The 19,379-nt window shown below is 67.0% G+C and overlaps 1 protein-coding gene across 9 annotated transcripts in view; it reads left to right on the top strand.

The window, feature by feature from the left end:
- Positions 1-19,379, top strand: part of RXRA (retinoid X receptor alpha) — a 99,023-nt gene that overhangs the window by 63,411 nt on the left and 16,233 nt on the right. For 6 of the 9 annotated variants that reach the window (XM_033858992.2, XM_033858991.2, XM_033858988.2 and 3 more), the window contains 3 exons: positions 6,167-6,432; positions 12,044-12,194; positions 12,622-12,801. In XM_033858992.2, the coding sequence (XP_033714883.1) occupies positions 6,167-6,432; positions 12,044-12,194; positions 12,622-12,801 (597 nt within the window). Of the gene's footprint in view, positions 1-6,166; positions 6,433-6,455; positions 11,735-12,043; positions 12,195-12,621; positions 12,802-19,379 lie in introns of those variants that run through there. The other 3 variants (XM_033858990.2, XM_073806765.1, XM_033858989.2) reach the window with 3 other exon arrangements.

The following is a 19,379-nucleotide window of genomic DNA, read 5'->3' as shown; positions in this document are numbered from 1 at the left end:
TAGGGCTTCAGCCTTTTGTCTGTGCAGGGAGCAGGGCAAGGGGTCCCTGAGGTGGTGGTGATGATGGTGGCGGAGCCTCTGTCCACCGGGCCTGCAGCCCCCAGTCACTCTGGGCTCCCGAGCAGCCCTGAGGTTGCTGGAGACGTGGTGACTGTCCCTCACCCAGCAGTGTCCTGCCCGTTCCTCGGCGTCCACTCGGCCTGCCCCCTCCTGCCCCCTTCCCCTCCGGCATCCCCGCCTGTGTCACGGAGGGCTGGGTAGGGCGGTGCCAGGAAGCAGTACTTGGGAGAGGCCAGCTGCTGCTGTCCATGCGGCCTGGGGAGGGGGTGGAGCCCCTGTCGGGTGACCAGTGGGCGTCTGTGAGCGGTGGGGGGCGGGGTGAAGGAGGTGCATGCCTTGGTTCGCCCTGCCCCTCCTCCTCTCTCCCCTGGGGTCTGGGCAGGTCTGCGCCACTCTGGTGTGGAGCTGGGACCTGAGTAATGGTCCCTGCAGGCTGACGGATTGCTGGGCCTGGTCCCTCCTGGCCCGTTGGGGGCCTCTCTGTAGGGGCCCCTGAGGCTGCCTGCCCGGTGGGCTCCCTATCTGACCCTGTTCTGAGGTCCCAGGCTCTTGGGGAGAGCCGGAGGCAGGCGGGAGTTTCTCCTGATCGTGTGTAAGGGCTGAGCTGACCTGTGTCCTCCTCAGCGGGGGCTGAGATTTGGGGCTGGGGGCATTCGTTGGGGAAAGGGCAGGGTGACCCCAGAGGAGCTGAAATTTCAGGCTAGGCCACCTGAGCTGTAAACTGACACTAGGCCAGAGGCAGTGAGCTGGCCACGCCCCCTGGGGTTGGAGGTGGTAGGTCCACGCTCTGCAGGCACATGGCCTGCGCTGGAACCCTACCCCGCAAGGGCTCGTGGGGCCCACTCCTGTGGGTCGTGGCAGCAGCCTCTGCTGTCGGCGTACCCATTTTACAGAAGGGGAACCTGAGTGGTGGGCGTTTCCCGACCAGGGCCGGCACACCCCTGTCGGGGGCACGTCTGTCCCCCACCCCCTGCCGCCGCAGTTCCTGAAGGCCCCTCACCCCGTGGAGCCTGTGGACGCCTCCTGCCCCACCCCTCCCCTGCACCAACCACCCCGAGCTTCCCCCAAACCCCGACCGCCACGGCCCCACCACAGTCCCCAGTGGGCTGCCACTTCTCCCTCCCCTGGGCGGCAGGGGAAGCAGTCCTTCCGGAAGGTGGGGTCTGGAGGCGGGCGTCCCAGGAGGCTCCCGAGGGCCCTCCAGCACCCCGTGGTGGGGTTTTGGTTCGGGGCAGTGGGGGGGGGGCGGATTTGTGCTCATTCTTGTCAGGGTAGGGTGCTGGCGCCCTCGGGGCGCCCCTACCCCTTTGTGCCCCTCTCCCCTCCTGGCCCCCTCTCCCACCTCCGTGCTGTCCTGCACGGCCCCCTCTGAAGTCCCCGCTCACTCCAGCCCCACGGGACTCCTTCCCGTGCTCCTTCGGTTGGACTGCCTGTCCCTCCCCTCCCTCCGCTGGGCTTCCTGCTTGGCTGGGCCCTCGACCCCAGTCTGTGGCCCGCCCGGACCCTGCCCTGATCGGCCCTGTAGGTTCAGAAGGGCCGCGGAGGAGCCCTGAGCTCCCCTTTCTGAGAGTCGGGGGTTCCCTGGCTCCCGAAGAGGGGCTGGAGGTCCAGGGGCTCCCCCCCGCCCCAGCCGGGCAGCCTCAGCGGGGTTGGTATTTCCTGCCACCTCCCCCGCCTTCCCAGGCTGTCTGGCAGAGACCAGAAAGGAGTTGGTGGGGGTTCCCCCGCTTCCTGCTGGGGGTTCCGGGGTGGGGCGGGGGGGCAGGAGGGTCCTGGTGGGCATTCTGGAGGGAGCCCGTGCAGTTCAGGACTGTTGGCGGGGGGTGGGGGGGCGGGGAATGTCCCTTCCCTCTCTCAGAGGGACCTCAGGGCCCAGCTGGTTGGCCACTCCTGAGTGGTGGCTGTAGTTTCTGCTTGCATACAGCTGCGACGGGGAACTCACTATCGAGGAGCAGCCTGTGCCCTTGTCAGTTACCATGAGAACATTCTTTATTTTAACTTTACTGAATGTAACTTTCACACCCATATACTCTGGGGGCCCAGGGGGTTACTGCTCTCCTGCTCTGGGCGCCGAGCATTCCAGGGCATTCCATCTCTGCTCCATGGCTTCCCTATCTGGACTCCAGGTATTTGCATTTTAGAGTCAGTTTTATGGCCTGAAACGCTTTTTGTGCCAAGGGAGAGATCCGTCCATCACCTCTTCCACGCAAGCCTTCCTGAACTGAATCTGGCAGCTCTTTGAAGTCCCTTTGCCTGTGTTGGGGCTGCTGGGATGTCCTCCTGCCTGGACGGGGGCCTGTCTCTTGTTGGAGGTCCCTGTGAGCTCCCGGGCCATGGTCTCCTTCCCTGGAGTCCTGAGTCTCACGGATTACTGCTGGTCCCCAGGGGCATGGAGGGTGTAAAGCGGTGTGAGGTGCTGGGTTCAGGCCTGGCGACGCCCGGGTTCTTGGGCGGCGGTGGGGGGGGGGGAGGAGTCGGCAGTTGGGTTTTGCCCCTCCCTCCGAGGCCCCGTGTGCCCCCTTGGGTGGGGAGAGCTGGGTGTCAGCAGCTCCCAGGGTGGGGTCTGGGCCTGAGCCTGGTGTCCCGCAGCCCAGGATCAGATAAGCGTGTGGTGACCGCTGGTGACAAGTCCCCTGCGAGTCCAAAGTATGGCTTCAAGAATAGCGCCTTATCGCATCTCCTGTTTATCAGTGGGTGGGGACAGATAGTGGCCCGGAAAAGGCAGAGCCTGCGTGCACGTGGAGGGCAGGGCGGGGCCTCTCTGCGAGCAGGGGGTGTTTAGGCACTTTTCCCTTTTCCTCCTAACGTTCCCTTCCTGGCCAGACTCCAGAGGACTCCAGAAAATACCCCCTGCCCGTTGTCACCCAGGCTCCAGGAAGGTGTCTGCTGTGGAGGTTCTGTGTCAACAGGAAGGGCCCAGAGTGGGGGTCGTTGAGGTGGATCTTGGCCGGGCTGGCCCCTCCCAGGGGCTCACAGTCCCTGGTTTGGAGCAGTTGCTGTACACGTGACCCTGGGGCTCAGAGGATGGGGGCTGGGCTCAGGAACCGGGCCCCGACCTTTGCATTTGGGAGACGGGCCACACGCAGAGGCTGGAGGCTGGTGCCCCTTCCCCTGGCCCCCCCTTTTTACCGGAGGCCCCTCGCCCCCCTGTACCCGGCCCCTCCTGTCTTGCCCAGTTTCCCTCCATCTCGGTGTTGCTCTCCTCACGGTTCCCAGACTCGAGGGGCTGCAGAAGCTTTGGGGTGCAGCCTGGTAGCTGTCGGTCTAAGGAGCCACTTCCCTCCCTCCTTCCTTCCGGCCAAAGCTTTCTCTTGCCTCTCCCACCCCTTCCTGCCAGAGAGCAACAAACAAACAAATAAGCAAACAGCTCAGGCCGCGTAGGCCCAGCGTGGACCTGGGGAGCCTCTTCTGCAGCTGTGTGAACGGGAAGCCCGGCTCCCCACACCCCGCAGGTGTGGCCGGCCCGCAGCAGAGGCCCCGACAGGCTCTGGGCCCCATGGCGCTCCCGGCTGCACTCTGCCCCTTAAGGAGAGCAGCCCCCGAGAAGTCCCGCACCCCGTCCTCTTCTCCCATTCAGAGCCCCCCAGTTCCCCCAAGATTTCCGGGCAGCGGGTGGAGGTGAGGAAGCTGTGAGAATCCCGGAGTGCTGTCTCCCTCTTGGCCCCAGACCCCCATCTCGTTCCCAGAGGCTGGGGAGAAGAGTGGGCTGCTCCCCTAGGGTGGCCAGGCCCTCAGGCTTCTGGACGCGCTGCTGGGGTTGGGACCCCTGTCTGATCGAGAGCCCCAGCAGTTGCCCCCCGTGCTCTCTGGTGGAGGTGTCTGCAAAACAGATGTTGTAATGCCCATCTTGCTTCCCTTGCCCTCCCCGCCTGACGTCGGAGGCGTGCTTCTCGGGACTGAGTAAAGGGGAGGGGCCAGCGCTAGCCTGCATCCTGCAGGGTGGGCTTGGACAGGGACCAGCTGGCTCCGGGTTCCTCATGCAGGGGTGGTCAGGGCCAGGTGAAATGGGCGTTCCAGTTGTCCCAGGGGCCTGGTAGAAAGAACCATGGCTGCTCGGCGTAGGGGCAGCTGCGGGCTTTGGGGCGTGTGCCTGGGTAACTTTTGCACCTTCCCTGTGCCCGTTTCCTTGTCTGTCACAGGTGGGTGGACAGGGTTGCAAGCGTTCAGTGAGGTCAAGGATGTGTAGCCAGACCTTGTGGGTGCAGGGAGCTTAATGACTAATAGGGCTGGCTTGCAGTACCCATCTCTGCCAATAGGTGCCGCCACCTGGTTCTGGAATTTTAAGCTCTTATTTTCAAGTTCAGTGAAATGGGTTTATTCCCAGTTCTGTGAATGGCAACGGTTTCAGACGGATCAGATGAGGCTCTTTTGCTGGTGCAGTGGCAGGCAGGCCCCCCACTCCCTTGCTGGGAATTCCAGGCCCCCTTCCCGTGCCCCTCCTCCCTCAGAGGGCAGGCAAGGGAGGAGGTGCCCAGCAGGCTGGGGGTTACAGAATGGAAATGGATAAGTGCTCCCAGAGAAGGGGGTCGCCAGGGTTGGCAGAGCCTCCCATGTTCCTGCGGGGACCACGCCACCCCACGGGCTGGCCACCGCCCAGCACCTCCATGGACAAGTTCACAAGGCCCTGGAGGAAGCTCAGCTCTGGCCAGGGTCGGCTCTGCCCGGCCCTGACTGTTGGTAGCGGGTGTCCTGCAGCCTGTCCGCGAGACTCAGTTTGCACCGGTGACCAAAGTGGGTGAGAGGACTCGGGGGCGATGCACAAACAAACAAGGCTTCTTCCTGCCCCAAGCCTGGCGCTCAGGGACCGCTCGGGGCACGGCCGCTCCGAGGTTCAGGCAGGCGAAGTTCTCCTGCGGCTATTGCTGGTGCAAGCAGGGCACGTCCCCCGACTTGGGGGCACGTGGACGGGGGCCGCCCGATCACACCCGTGGCCCGCTCGACTTCTCAGAAGCATGTGTGATCACTGCAGGCCTGGCGGGAAAGGCCCGAGAGACCATTTTGCAGATGGGAAGGCTGAGGCCCACCGAGGGGGCGTGGCTTGCTCAGGACACCCTGCCAGAGGCCGGACTGGACTAGCTGTGGCCTGCAGCCCTGACTCATGCTGCCTTGTTTGGGCCTCTCTGAGTTCCCCACGGTCTGCTCAGGCCCCAGGGCAGTGGATTCACCCAGAGAGCCTCCTTCCTGGGGAAGCTTCTCGTTGAGCCCTCAGGGTAGGAAGGGGAGGCCCAATTAGTGCCTGGTGGGGCTTTGAAATCCCTGGCATGAAAGGCTGGTGTGTGGGAGGTCCCGGCCTCTCACTGCCGCAGCCTCTGTGGGTTGCCCGTCTGCAGGCCTGGTGCACACCTGGGCCCCCTCCACCAGGCCTGCCTGGAAGCTCCCCTGCCTCAGGCTGCACGCCACCAGGCCTGGGCACACAGGAAGCTGTATTCTTCGGGGCCCCATGAGGTAGAGGGGCCTGGGGGCCTGTTGTCTTGGCCACCGCCGCTGGGGTACCTGAGCAGGCCCAGGCTGTGTGCTGGGCCTGCCCTGCCGTGGGCAGCGGTAAGAACACAGGGCCTCAATTCCCCATCTGTAAAATGGGATAATAGGACCGCCGTGTACCTCCTAACTCCGTGCGTTCATCCCTGCTGAGGACATGCACTGTTTTTGCTACACAGTGGGTGTTCCGAAAATGTCAGCCTTCGTTATTTTTATCATCCCCAGACTTTCACCTTGACCCCCCGCGTAGATGGGCAGAGGGGCTGGCAACTCCCGGCCACCAGGCGTTCCAGGTGGACAGGCCTGGGGTGCTGAGGGTTCCAGGGGCAGCCATCTGGCCTCCCTGCCCAGACAGGCATCTGAGAGCAGCTGTCAGCCTGCTTCTCCTGCATCTGCCTGGGGCCCAGCCTGAGCCTTAAAGTTGGGCCAGGTGGGGCTGGTGCCTTGGGGGGGAGCTCTGGGCGTGGCTGGACTGGCCTCGTGTTGCTGGGGAGCCGTAGGATTGCAGGGGGGGTCCCTTGCCCTTCCGCGGCCTGGTGTGGTAGCTGTGGCCTGAGGGGTAGCGGGCCAGGCTGTATCCCTCAGGTGTGGATTCCTGACTGGCCTCCTGTGGCTTCTTGTCTTACAGACTTCTCCACGCAGGTGAACTCCTCTTCCCTCAACTCCCCCACGGGGCGCGGCTCCATGGCCGCCCCCTCGCTGCACCCCTCCCTGGGGCCCGGCATCGGCTCCTCGCTCGGCTCCCCGGGACAGCTGCACTCGCCCATCAGCACCCTGAGCTCCCCCATCAACGGCATGGGCCCGCCCTTCTCGGTCATCAGCTCCCCCATGGGCCCCCACTCCATGTCCGTGCCCACCACACCCACCCTGGGCTTCGGCACCAGCAGCCCCCAGGTAAGTGCGGGGGCGGGGCCTGGACCAGAGGGGCGGGGCCTGGCTTTACCCGCATAGTCCTGTGGACGCTGGGAGGCAGGTGCTGTCACGTCTCCCTTTCCTCTCTGGCAACAGTGTCAGAGAGGCAGCTTTTGCCTGGGTTTGAGCTCAGGTCTGGCCGACTCCTGTGCCCGTGGCCCTCGGGGGTCAGTGACCAAGCTTCCTCGCCGGCCCTCTGTCCCAGCGAGGCCCCCTCCAGTGCGGGGGGGACCTGCCTCTAGGACTCAGAGCTCTGTAGGGTGGGGACTCCTAGGTCCTCAGGCTGAAGCCGCCTACCTGGAGCCCCGTCATCCCCTGGCCTGCCCTTCTTGTGCCCAGGCCCGGACCCTTCCCCACACGGGGTGTCTCGGTGCTCCCTGCCCCGACCCCCAGCCTCGGGCAGACGCTGCCTCCTCGGGGGTGCCAGGCCTGAGGCTCATCTGCTGGGCTTGGTGGTCTCTGTGTTCGTGTTTGCCCAGATGCTCCTCTGAACAGCCTGGCTTTCGGGGTTGGGTCCAGATCAGGAAGCTGCTGGCACGTGGTGGGCCTGACTCAGCCAGTTCTTGCCGTGGGGACCCCCGAGGCCTGGTCCACCCTCCCCTGGGCGCTCCTCGTCTGAACCCCTGCAGAGCTGTCCTGAGTGCCCAGGACCCCTGCTAGGCATCTCCTCTCCCGGCTCTGGGGGTTTCCTGATGGATTTCTCACTGGATGCCTGGGAGATCTGCTGAATCCCAGGGGTCTTCCCTCTTTCTGGGGCTCAAACTGTCCTTTTGGACATTGGCGGGCCCCCTTTGCTCTGAGCGTCGTTCAAGTCTGGGTCCAGCTTTCATCCCCGTAGAGGGGGGCCCCCTTAGAGGAGGGCTCCGTGGGGGAGGCTCTGGGAGCTGTTTCCACGGGGCTGCAGGACAGTGGCCAGAGAGGGACTCGGGCGCAGGCTCCACGGCCCAGAGCTGCACAGCTAGTCGTGTCCGCGTGTCCCGTGGGCTCCCTGCTGCCCACGGAGCCACGCCGCCTGCAGGACAGCCCTCCCCCGCTCCATCGGCTGGGCCTGTCCAGAGCTGGTCGTGGAGCACCTGGCTGGCTCTTCCAGGGCCACCTCATCAGCCCCTTTGTGCCTGGAGGACGGGTGCAGAGGAGCTCGGGCCTCAGGTGGCCCCTCATGTCACCTGTCACCAGAAGCAGGCAGAAGGCCGGAGGTGTTGGCACGGGGGTCTTGGCTGCCTTCCTGGGCCCGGCCGTGCCCTTGTGAGCGTATGGCCGCCACAGCCTGACGATGCTGCTCGACGGGAGGGCACACGAGGGCTGGGCCTGCACCCTGTCCCCTGGGAACCAGGACAGAGGCGGCACCTGCTGGCTCCCAGGGAGGGCCCCGTGAGGCTCCTTGCTGGCCCCCGGGCCCGGTGTCTGCCCTGCACGCCCCGCGGGCACGCGTTCGGCGGGAGCCTGGGTGTGGAGTCTGGAGCAAGGGCTGTGCGGGGGCAGGGCCCGAGGGTGGCAGTGATGCCCCCCAAACCTTGAGGGAGCCTGGTGCCCCCGGGCACTGGTAGCCTGTCTGGGGGCAAGGGTGGGCGGTGCTGGCGAGTGGCGGTTTGGGGCCACGTCCACCCTGTTCTCTGTTGTTCTCTGCACACAGCCAGGTGCCTGGCACACGGTGGGTGCTTGTTGAACGCAGGTTGCTTGTGAGCGAGGGGCCGCAGGTCCCGTGAGGCTGATGAGGGGATGAAGGCAGGAGTGGAGCTTAGGAGGGGGTGAGGGTGGGGAACAAACCCCGTGTGTCCCAGACGTTCGCAGCTGCCCTTCTGGTCAGCCGTCCGCCTGTTCCTCCGTAGGTCGATCAGGCCGCACTTGGTTTAGCCGTGGTCTGAGCCCCGTGCGCGGCCTCAGTCCCCCCGACCCCTGCCTCCACCCCTGCCCCCGTAACTCCTTCCCTGGGCCCTGAGTTCAGCTTCTAGGCTTCAGCAGTTTGTCTTGGAAACCTGGGGTTCCCCAGATTCATGGAAGTGTGGGTGGAGCTCGAGGGGGACATGCCCCCACACCCTGCCTCAAAACCACAACCGCAAAGTCACAGGGCTGGAACCAGTGAGGCTTTCTGACTTCTGCTGTCAGGGAGGGCCTCCTCCTCGACCCCACCCTGCAGGGAGATGGAAACGGCGCGGGGGTGGGTCTGGGCAGGGCCAGGCTGGACCTCAGGTGCCGTTGGCGAGTTGCCCCGCCTCTCTCCCCGGGTTCGGGGGCTCCATCAGCCCAGGGAGCATTCCCCACCACATCCCGGAGCCCGCCCACAGGGCCTGGCACGTGTGGGCGCCTCAGTCCCCTGGCCTCACCAGCCTGGCGAGCCTCCCTGGAGCAAGGCCTGCGTGGCCCCTGCCTGTCCTCGCCGTGGGCACCGCGGCTGGGAGGCCTCTGTGATGGGGCGTCCGGCAGGCCACGTGCGCTTCATGGTGTTCACCACCTGCCTTGATGGGCAGACGGAGGCCAGCGGGGCCAAGGGCCTGCCACCCCGTCCTGACCGTGGGTGATGGGCCGGGAAGGAAGGGCACGGTGGGCGTGGAAGAGAGGGGCGGCGAGGAGGCCTGGGGGGCCCTGATGGAGCCGGGTGGTTATTTCAGGAAGTCCTGTAGGCTCCGCGGGAACTGAGATACCTGCCAAGGATATGAAAGGGGAAATGGGATGGGACCCCCATCCTGGGCACGCCAGGGAGTCTTTGGCCTCCAGAAGGGGCTGTTGGTGCCCCGGGTCTCCTAGGACACGGGACGGAGTGCAGGAGGGGAGCTGTCCCCCATAGGTGCGGGGGGCGCTTTGAGCCCACGGTGGGTGGGTGTGCGTGTCTGGCAGAACAAGGCACCCCGCGCTCTGTCCTGGGGGCTGTGAACCAGTCCAAGGCCCACCAGCTTGGGGCTAGGGAGGGAGAAGGGCGACCCCTGTCCCCCTCAGCCTTGCCATGGCGGCCGTGCCAGGACCCACCAGTTGAGGCAGAGAAGGGAAGTGGAGGCCCCAGGCCCGGGGTGAGGAGGGGGCTTCAGCCAGCCGACATCTTCACACACGTGCAGGGTCTCCTAGGGCTCCCCAGAGCCTCTGGGCTGACAGCTGTGCCCACGGGAAGGAAGCCTGAGCCCGGGAGGGCAGGGATGCCCTCAGCGTGTGGCCTGGGAGCCAGCTTGGCCGTGACACTGACCGTGACTGATGGCTCCATCCATCCTGCCTGCAGCTGCTTCCCTGGTGCTGCGGCCTGCCTGTTTCCTTAGGGGAGGCGCTGGTCCCGAGGGCCTGCACGTGGGGGCCTGGGAGAGAGGACAGGTGGCCCCTACCCACCCGGCATGGTTTGAGCAACCACAGAAAGAGGACACGCCCGAGCTCCTCTCCTCAGTGCCGCCTAGCGGATCCAGAGCCGCGTGGAGTCGCGGCCGGGCTCCCGCAGCCCGAGAGAGGCCTCGGGCCAGCCTCCAGCCTGCGCCCGCTGCTCCCACGCGCCCAGTGGCCCCTCAAGGCCTGCCGCCGGCCCCTGCAGCTGACCCTCCACTCCTGGCCGCACGGATTTCCTGCCCTTTTCCCAACAGTCCTTTGGTTTCCCCACCTCCAGACGTCTGCTCCGGGGGTGGGGGGGGGGCCCTCTGCCTGGGACGCCGCCTTCCATTGTCCGCGGCCCAGCTGGCCTAGCGGCGGCCCCCGGAAGCCCGAGTGCTAATGCCGAGGCTGCTGCGCCCCAGGCCGGCTTCAGGAGCTCTGCTGCTGGCGCTGCCCGCGAATAGCTCCGTCATCCCAGCGGCAGCCCTGGGATGGAGGCACTCAGTCTTCTCCAGTTTTTACGCGAGGAGCGTCAGGCCCAGAGCGATTAGATGATTTCCCTGCAGTCACACAGGGAATAGAGGAGGCAGAATCCCGCGATAAGCTGTGGCCGTCCCGCCTACGGCCGTGGGCGAGCTCTGCAGGCTGGGCAGGGCGCGTTCCTCGGGGCCTCGGGCACCTGGCTGGTTGCTCAGCGGATGGTCTGGTGGATGGGATCACCGAGCGGCTCTGGGCCGGCCCGTTCCCTGGGGCCCTGGTTGTCCCTTCTGCCGTGTGCGGGGAGTCCCTCAGCGCTTGTGGCTCCCAGGGGCCTGAGCTCACACCTGCTCGGCCACTTAGCACCCGTGGGCTCTCTGCTGGTCCCCTGACCTCCCTGAACCTCCGTGTCCACTCTGGAAAGGGGAGGGCAGCTCTCCCTGCTCGCTAGGGGCTTTCCACGTGACAGATGCCGTGCACGGTGGCCCTTAGCAAACAGTCGGCGCCCCTGCTTAGTTGAGGCTCATCTGGGAGGTGCTCCTGAAGCCTGCAGGTCCTGCGGGGGTGGTTGGAGGTGTGGGGTACGTGTTCTTTGGGTGCAGTGGGGTCCTCTGGACGCCCCCTCGCCCCACCTCCTGCATCTTGACAGCCCCAGGTGGCCGGGGCTGGCCTCCCGGCCTCCTTGCAGCCCCCCGCGAGTCCCGTGGGGTTAAGTGACCTGATAGAACCACAGCCCACCTGAGCAGAAGAATCCAGACCTGTCCAGGGCTGGAAGAATCCCTGCAGGCGCTGGGGCTGGTGTGAAACAGCCTTTGGGATGGTTTGTGCTTTGAGCACCCGGCTCTTCCCATCCCGTGAGAAAGGGGGATGGGAGTAGGGGGTTGGGGCCGCAGGGAAGGAAGGGGGTGAGGTTCCCTTGTGCAGGAGGGGCCCAGCTTGGGGCGACCGGGGGGCAGCGTGGCAGCTGCAGTCCATCCAGAGACATCGTAGGACCTGACTTCCGCCTTTGTCAGGGGTTTGCAGAAGTCGGGGTGCTGGGGGCCGCCCAGCTGGCGTCCTGGCGCCTGTGGGGACCGGCTGGCGCGCAGGATGCGGCGGGAAGCACCTCGGGGCCCTTGGCGCTGATGGGGGAGCTGGGGTGGGCGCAGCGGAACCAAAACTGCTGTGTCATTGCAGCCGCAGCAGCTGTTGCCAGGGTGACTGGTGAGTTTCCCACCCTTCTTCCTGGAGCAGTGTCAGGATGGCGGGAGGGATGGAGGGGTGTGTGTGTGTGTGTGTAAGGGATGTTGTCTCCTCCCTCTCTCCTTGGGTCACACGATCCAAGACCCCTACCCTGCCTGCCGAGGCCGGGGCAGAGTGGCCTGCTGGTGGACCCTGGATCTCCTCCCTCCTTGCTGGGACCAGGCTTCAGTGCCCATCTATGGGTTGGGAGTCCCCAAAGCGCCTGCCTCACCGGAGGATCCCAGCGCTCTCGCTGTCCTGTCGGGGGAGCGCCCAGGAATGGCAGGCGGTGCTTATTTAGGTGGGCGAGGGGCAGAGGGTGTGAGCAGGGGCCTTGCGGGTCCTCCTTCGAGCCTGGGGTCCTGCGGGAGGGTCGGGCCCTGAGGGCAGGACGGGCTCCTCCGGCCTGGCTGAGGAAGTGGTGCCCGGCATCCTGCCTGCGCTCAGCGGGGCTGGGCCCTGCCGCTCTGCGTGGCTTGGGGTGGGCAGGGCCCCTCTCTGAGCCTCAGTTTCTCTCTCAGTAAAGGGGGTGTGTGGCAGCACCTTCCTGGCCCAGCAGCAGGTGCCTCGCAGCAGCCTGCCAGGGCTGACCCCGGCTTCCCCCCCTCAGCTCAACTCGCCCATGAACCCCGTGAGCAGCAGCGAGGACATCAAGCCCCCGCTGGGCCTCAACGGCGTCCTCAAAGTCCCGGCCCACCCCTCGGGGAACATGGCGTCCTTCACCAAGCACATCTGTGCTATCTGCGGGGACCGCTCCTCAGGTAGGCCGCGAGGGCACAGTGGGGACGGCAGGGCCCCCTGCCGACAGGGGGCTGCTCGGAGCTCCGAGCCGCGCACCCGGGACCTTCTAGTGTGTCCACGTCCGGGAGGTGGTAAGCGGCAGCGTGGCTTTGAGGCTTCCAGAGACGAGGCAGCTGTGGTGGTGACGATGGCGTGGGGGCAGCAGGGCTGTGCCCGGGGTGAAGGGCCCTTCGCGTCCCACTCCCGAGCCCGGAGCCCCGGGGGCAGGACGGCCGACCTCCTCGGGCCGCCATCTCAGACGCGGAGACGGCGAGGACCCCGGGGTCCGGGTCTTGGGCGGGGCCGGGATGCAGCCCTGCTGCGCTCCCAGGCTGGCTCCCTTACCCCAGTGGGACGAGCCCCTTCTGCCAGTTGGCCGCAGGCTGCTCACGGCCGCCCCACCTGCAGGCAAGCACTATGGGGTGTACAGCTGCGAGGGCTGCAAGGGCTTCTTCAAGCGGACGGTGCGCAAGGACCTGACCTACACCTGCCGGGACAACAAAGACTGCCTGATTGACAAGCGGCAGCGGAACCGCTGCCAGTACTGCCGCTACCAGAAGTGCCTGGCCATGGGCATGAAACGCGAAGGTAGGTGGTGCTGGCCCGCTCCCCTCTCGGAGCACAGGGTGTGGCTCTGGACTTGGCGGTTGCGCGGCCCTCCTTTGCATACCTCTGATGACGGGGTGCTCACTCCCTCCAGAGGCGGCGGCGGCTGCTCTGTTGGCGGCACATCTCCGGGGGCTGTGAGCTCACTTACCGGCTCTTTCCTGAGTACCTGCTGTGTGCTAGGCTCTGGGATTACGGAAGAGACACTCTCGGTCCTGCCTGCTGGCGGCTCCCAGCCCCGCTGGGGACAGACATTGATCAGAGCCTCTTCAAGGTCATAGTGGGCCCGGCCGAGTGCCTGGGCTCTGGGAGAGGCAGAGGCAGAAGCAGCGGGAGCCAAGGCTGGGGGTGGGAGATGCGGGCGCTGAATGAGCGAGCCCGGGAAGGCGTGCGTGCGGGTCCTGGAGCCTCGTTCCCGCTGCTCAGTAGGGGCCGGTCGAGGAGACCCGGGCCCGGGGTGGGGCAGGGAACTCCAGAGACCATCGGGACGTTCCCAAGCCTGCTGGACGCCAGCTGGGCCTGGACTGTGCTTCCTCCTGCAGATCTGGCCGGGGTGCCTGGCGACCCCAGGTCCTCCCAGCAGAGGGACTCGGGCTGCGGGTCTCTCGGCCTTGGGTTGTGACGTTTATTGGGGGGGGTGGGGGCGTGTAGCGCGGAAGGCCGCTCCCCTGAGGTCGCTGAGCTTGTCAAGCTGTCCAGCCAGACCTGGGCCCGAGCCCGGGGTGGCTCCGCCTAGCCCTTGGCCGTCGTGGGCCTCGGTTTCCCCAGCGCAGGTTCGGCGGCTCCTGCATTCTGGGTGGCGTCTCTCAGTTTGGTCTGCGTCCCTGCTTGAGTGTCTCGTGCCTGGGGCCTCGCGGGTTTAGGAGGTGCTGTCTGGGATCCCTTCTCCGCTGCGGCTGTTCCCATGGTCCACGCGTGGCTTGCCTCCTTCCCACCGGCTTCTGTCGGGGTCTCGGGCTGGCGTCTCACCACCGAGGACTGTTCTCTCGTGGGGACTGCAGTTTTCATCTCCTTTCACTTGTTTCTCTCTTCAGCCCCACTTGTTCTTGCTGAGAAACCGAAACCTCAGCTGGGCCGTGTGGTCCTGCAGGATTTGCTCCTTGAGGCCGCGAGGCTGCCTGTGCAGTGCAGTGATGTGATGGGGCTCGGTGGTAGCCGCTGGTGAGGGGCGGGGTGCCTCCTGGGCTTCAGCGTGAGCGAGGGGCCGGCCTGGGCTCCGGGCCTTCCTGATCAGGGTACGTGTTCCGTGGAGACCTTGGCCCACCCTTCTTTGTGTGGGTGGAGAAGCTGAGGCCCAGAGAGTCCAGGGCTTGTCCAAGGTCACATGTCGGGCTGGAGCCTGGGCTTCTGGCTTCCAGTGCAGATCTATTCCTTTAGACCATCAGGAGGGCAGAGGAAGCATGTGCCTGGCTGGGGGAGGCCTGTGCCCAGCCCCGGTTCCTCTGGCCACCCTTTGTAGTCAGGGTAGACTTCCTGGAGGTGGTGAGTGCAGCGTGGTTCCTGAAGGATGGAAACTTGGGCAGGGGGCAAGCGTGTGGTGGGCAGCGGATCAGTCTGCATCCAGATGTGGAGCCTGGCCAGAGGGGAGGTGCCAGTGTGCTGAGGGGAGGTGGGGCCCTGACATGCAGCTGCGGCTCGGGGCTCCCTGTGGGCACCACGGTGTAGAGTGAGCTGGCCACCCCTGGCGCCTGGTACCACGCCGGGCGCTGGGCACACAGCAGCGAGCCATGGGCATCCGCCCGTTCACAGTGACCGTCGGACAGCCAGGCAGGGCCCCCCAGGTGTGATCAGTGCTGCCTTGGGGGAAGCCCAGGGCACTGTGGGAGCCCAGAGTGGGCCCCTGGCCCAGCCGTGGACATCAGGCAAGGCTTGGGTGGGCAGATGTCCAGCTGACACCAGAAGAGTGGAAGAGTCTTTGGCAAGACCCCGTGCCCAGCTGCCGGGGTCAGCGTACGCCGAGGGCGAGAAACTCAGTGGATGTGGCACTGTGGGGCCCCAGGGGGTGACCGTCCACGGGTCCCCAGGGCTTTCCCGGAAACGCTGACCCCCTCCTCAGGCCCCCTCAGCCTGTCCACCTATGAGCCCTGGGCAGACCCCAGCTGCCTGCTCCCCCAAGGCCTGGGGGAGAGTGGATGACGCCCCTCTCCTGTCCCAGTGGAGCTGCAGGCTCGGGGCTGGGGAGGCACCGGGTCCGACCCCTCCCCTGTGCTCACGGGGGGTGTAGGAGCGCCTGCCGTGTGCGGAGCCTCTTTGGGGGCCCTGTCCTTGTCGCACACACTCCCAGCCGTGGTGCTGTGACGCTGTTCCCACACCTCCCGGGTGGAGAAATGGGGTGCAGGGGGGAGGGGCGCTCGCGGAGGTCTCAGGGCCACACTGGCAGGGCCGGGCTGCTCCCGTCTCTCGTCTGGTGCATAAATATGGAGCGTTGGGCGAGATCCTGAGGCAGACCTGATTTATGGGCCATTAGATAAATACCGGATCCCATCAGGACCCCCCGCACCCCCTTGCCTCCTGCTGGATTTATAAGTCACAAGCAGGCGGCCAGGACCCTCCTACACCGCCCTCTCCTGCTCCCAATACAACGTAAAACTCTCCTCACCGCCGCCGTGCGGCCCGCGAGCCCTGGGGCCACGGGAGGAGGCTCTGTCCTGGCGTGGGTGGCAGCGCCCGTCGTGCTTCCCGTCGCCTGCGGGGCCCGGCCCACTGCCTCGCTCTCGGGAGGAGTGACCGGTGGCCACGGCGCAGCCTCAGTGCCGGCCCTGCAGGGGGCTCGGTCCTGAGGCAGCCTCCTTCCTCTCTGCTGTCCTCGGCGACCCCCGCCAGGAGGGCTCCCTGGCAGTGGCAGGGCTGGTGGCAGCATGAGTTGGGGCCCAGTGGGGCCCAGGGGGACGGGGGCCTGGAGTGACACCCCAGCCTTGGCCGGGAGCACACAGGATGTGGCTTGTCCGCCCCCAGGGCCGGCCTGAGCCCTCCTAGGCGCCAGCCCCACGCGGGCGGCCATGCTGACCGGGCCGGCCTGAGCCCTCCTGGGTGCCAGCCCCACACGGGCGGCCATGCTGACCGGGCCGGCCTGAGCCCTCCTGGGTGCCAGCCCCACGCGGGCGGCCATGCTGACCGGGCCGGCCTGAGCCCTCCTGGGTGCCAGCCCCACACGGGCGGCCATGCTGACTGGCCTCGGTGCCGCACGACCCCTGGGAGAGGCTGTGATCACACCCCCGGGGCAGGTGGGGCACAGGCTTGGGGCTGGCCCCTGGACCGGCCGACCGCAGGGAGGGCCGACGGGCACCCTGCCCCGCGCTGGTAAGGAGGGACGCGGCAGGCCCACGGCGTCTCGTGTCGGGCAACGGCAGGGGCGTGCGCACACACGCAGCCCCTGGGGGCTCATTCCGCAGCATTCCGGGGTTGGTGGGGCCCAGGTGGGAGTTGCCCCGCGGGCCAGCCCTCCCCAGACTGAGCCCGGGCCTGTCCGCTGAGCGTGCAGCTGCAGGGCTCGGGGGCCTGCCTGTGCTCCCGTCTGAAGGGGGGAGACCTGACAGCAGCAGGCTGGAGGGGCACCCGCTGCCCCGCCTCTGCTTCCTTCTTCCTCTCTGAGGAAGGCCTCTCCCTGTTTCCTTCCTGCGCCCCATCCCCTGCCTCCGAGGGACTGGGGTGTGGAAACGGCAGTGCCTGACGCGTGTGCGCCGGCGGGCATGGCCCCGCAGCGGCTGCGGAGAGGCCCCCGCTGGTTCCCCCGCCTCCCTGTGCGGGTGGGGCGCGTGGCCTTGCCTCTCCGAGCCTCAGTTTCCACGGGGTGCATGGGGGTGTCGGCAGGCTCCCCGAAGGGCCTGTTGGGGGGAACGTGGCGGGCGCCAGCCCCGCGCCTGGCGGGTGGTGGGGTCAGAGAGTGGGGGCCGCAGCGTGTGTGCAAGCGTGTGAACCCGCGTGCGTGCCCGTGTATGTTGCACGTGATCATTCTTGTGTGCAGGCGTCTTGTCCTGGGTTGAGCCCCCTGAGGGAAGGAGGGATGTGTCCTCCGAGCTCGAGGGACATAACTCGCCCTGTGACCTCTGACAGGGACATGCCCCGCCGGCCTCCGGGCCAGAGCCCTTGGAGAAGTCCAGCCCTGCCTGCCCCGGGGGCCATGCAGGGGATGGAGGAAGGGCCCAGCCGCCGGCGGTGCCAAAGCAAAGGAGGCGGCAGGCCTGTGGTCCCCCCACCCCCACCCCGCCCAGACACCCCTCCCACCTCGCGGCTTCCTGCCCGGCCCCAGGAGCCGGAGGGCGGCAGTGGGCACTGTGCAGGTCAGGGGGCGGGGGTCCCACCCTGGCTGTGGGCTGCTGCTCCCCAGGACGTCCGGCACCAGCTGTCTCCTGACGCCGGCGACCCCGCTTATGCTGGGCGTTGAGTGCCCCTCCCAGGCGCGTGCTCGGCTGCTGGGGGTGGGTCGGCCCCGGGGGCTTTCCTGGGGATCCCGGCGTGGGGGCCCGGCCTCCTCTGCCCTCCCGGCAGCGTCCCCTCCCCGTGCCGGCCCCTCTGCCCGTGGCTCGGGGCTGGGAGGATAACGAGGCCCTGTCTTGGCCGACGCCTCCCACCCGAGGCTTCCCGGCGCCAGCGGACATAAGTCAAACACAGCCACGTCTAAGAGGTGGTCGAGCTGGCAAAGCATGGCATCCCCAGCCCCTCCCCCCTGCCCCCCCACCCCCCGTGTTTAAATAAAACAATAACATTTGTAATGATGCTGCTCGGAGCGGCCCGGCCCTTCATGGCTTCAGAGCGCTTCACAGAGCGCTCGCGAATTAATTCCGGACGCCCCCACGTAGGAGGCAAGTGCTGAGGGACCCCCACCTGCCACCCTGTCCCGTCTGGAAGGGGAGGAGAACCCCTTAACTGGGCCGCGTCATGGGGGCCGTGCGCGTCCCGAGGGCGCCTCCTGCGGATCCAGCCTGGAGGCTGGTGCCGACCTCGTCCCTCTGTGGCTGGGGAAGCTGGGGCACTGAGAGGCTAGGGGCTCGCCCGGGGCCACACAGCAGTTGGGGCAGAGCAGCGTCTGATTCCAGAGCCTGTAGCTTGAAGCCGCCTGTTCTCCTGAGGGCTCAGCCGCACCCCTTTGGTGCTCTGGGCGTTTCCCCACCTGCTCCAACGTGCCTCTCAGCTTTAGGGTTCTGTTCAGAGGACAGACCCTGGGGACCCCCACCCTCAGGGTCTCAGGGACACCGGCCTGCCAGGGTCCCCATCATTCCGGATGCTGGTCCAGCTCAGCCTGTGGCTGCCGCCCACCGGGTCCACTCTTCTGGTCTGTGACCCCGTCCCCTGTAGCAGACGGCGACACGAGGAGGTGCCCTGCTCCAGCCCGGCATCCACTGTGTCGCAAGAGGCCAGAGCCAGGCCGGCCAGCTTGAGCCCCACCGGCTGTCAGACTTTCCAGAAGCACCAGGCTTGCAAAAACTCTGACTCGAGGCCTCCCGCCTGGCTCCGGGGCCCAGCTGGTGGGTCTGAAGCGTGGGCCGGCCCTCTGTCCCGAGTCTCGCCACACGGATGGAGAATCTCTCGCTCGAGTCAGCGTTTGCGTCTTGGAGAGCGCAGCCCCTGCAGGGGCCATCCCTAAATAGCCATTTGTGGAGGCGGGAAGGATGCGGGGCCGGCCCTCAGGGAGCCCCGCGGCCCGGAGAGGGTCTGAACGGTCGTCGGCGGGGCCGGCGTGGTGGAGAGGGGTCCACGTGGACTGTTGCAGAGCTGTGGGCGGTGTCCCAAGAATTGCACGGGCCCGGGGGACCCCCAGAGAGCAAGAGAGGGAGCCCTCACGCCCCCAGGCTTGGAGGACGGAGCGGGGCTGGGCCGGCAGAGCCCCTAGAGCTGCGGCCTGAGGAGGAAGTGACCGCTGAGAACCGGGGCCGGGCAGGGCGGGCGCCAGAGCCGCGGACCCCCTCCTCCCTCCTGCTGGTGTCCTGCGTTTGCGAGACCCACCCGAGGCCAAGGGTGAGAGGGCCCGGGGTGAGGCCCCGAGCTCGGGCCCCGGAGCTGGGCAGGGCAGGTGGGTCTGGAGGTACGCGTGGGGGGCAGTCCCGTGACAGCGGCGTCTGCGGGAACAGGGCACTGTTTTGCCCAGTCCAGACTTCCTGCAGGGGAGGGTAAGCCTCGACGGAGGCCCAGAGGGGTGATGGCACGTGGGAAGTCCCCCGAGGGGCCGCGCCCTCCCGGCTTCCGGAAGGCTCCATGCTGGGGGCTGCGTGCAGGGCCTTCCCCTCGGTGGGGCTGGGAGTGTGTGAGAGGTTTCACTGCCGCCCTCGGGAAGTCGCCTCGCATAAGCTCCTGCTCTGCCTTGGGGTCTCCAGGGGCCCCAGGAAGCCTTGTGTGGGGTGGGGGCTGAGGAGCTGGTCCTGAGGAGGCCGTGGGCGCCCTGGGAGTGTCGGGGGACGTCTGGACATCTGCTCTGGCTCAGCAGAGCAGGACCAAGGGAGGGCGGCCGGCGGCGGTGGCGGGCCCCGTCCTGGCGCTGCGGCCCTCGCTTAGTGGCATCTGGCGCGTCCCTGGGGAGGCACAGGCCCAATATGCCCAGGGGCTCCCCCGTGCTGGTGCTGTGT

Source organism: Tursiops truncatus, chromosome 6 (genome assembly GCF_011762595.2).
Source record: "Tursiops truncatus isolate mTurTru1 chromosome 6, mTurTru1.mat.Y, whole genome shotgun sequence".
Taxonomy (NCBI): domain Eukaryota; kingdom Metazoa; phylum Chordata; class Mammalia; order Artiodactyla; family Delphinidae; genus Tursiops; species Tursiops truncatus.
The sequence above is the reverse complement of the archived record's forward strand: the minus strand, read 5'-3'. Positions and strand labels throughout refer to the sequence as shown.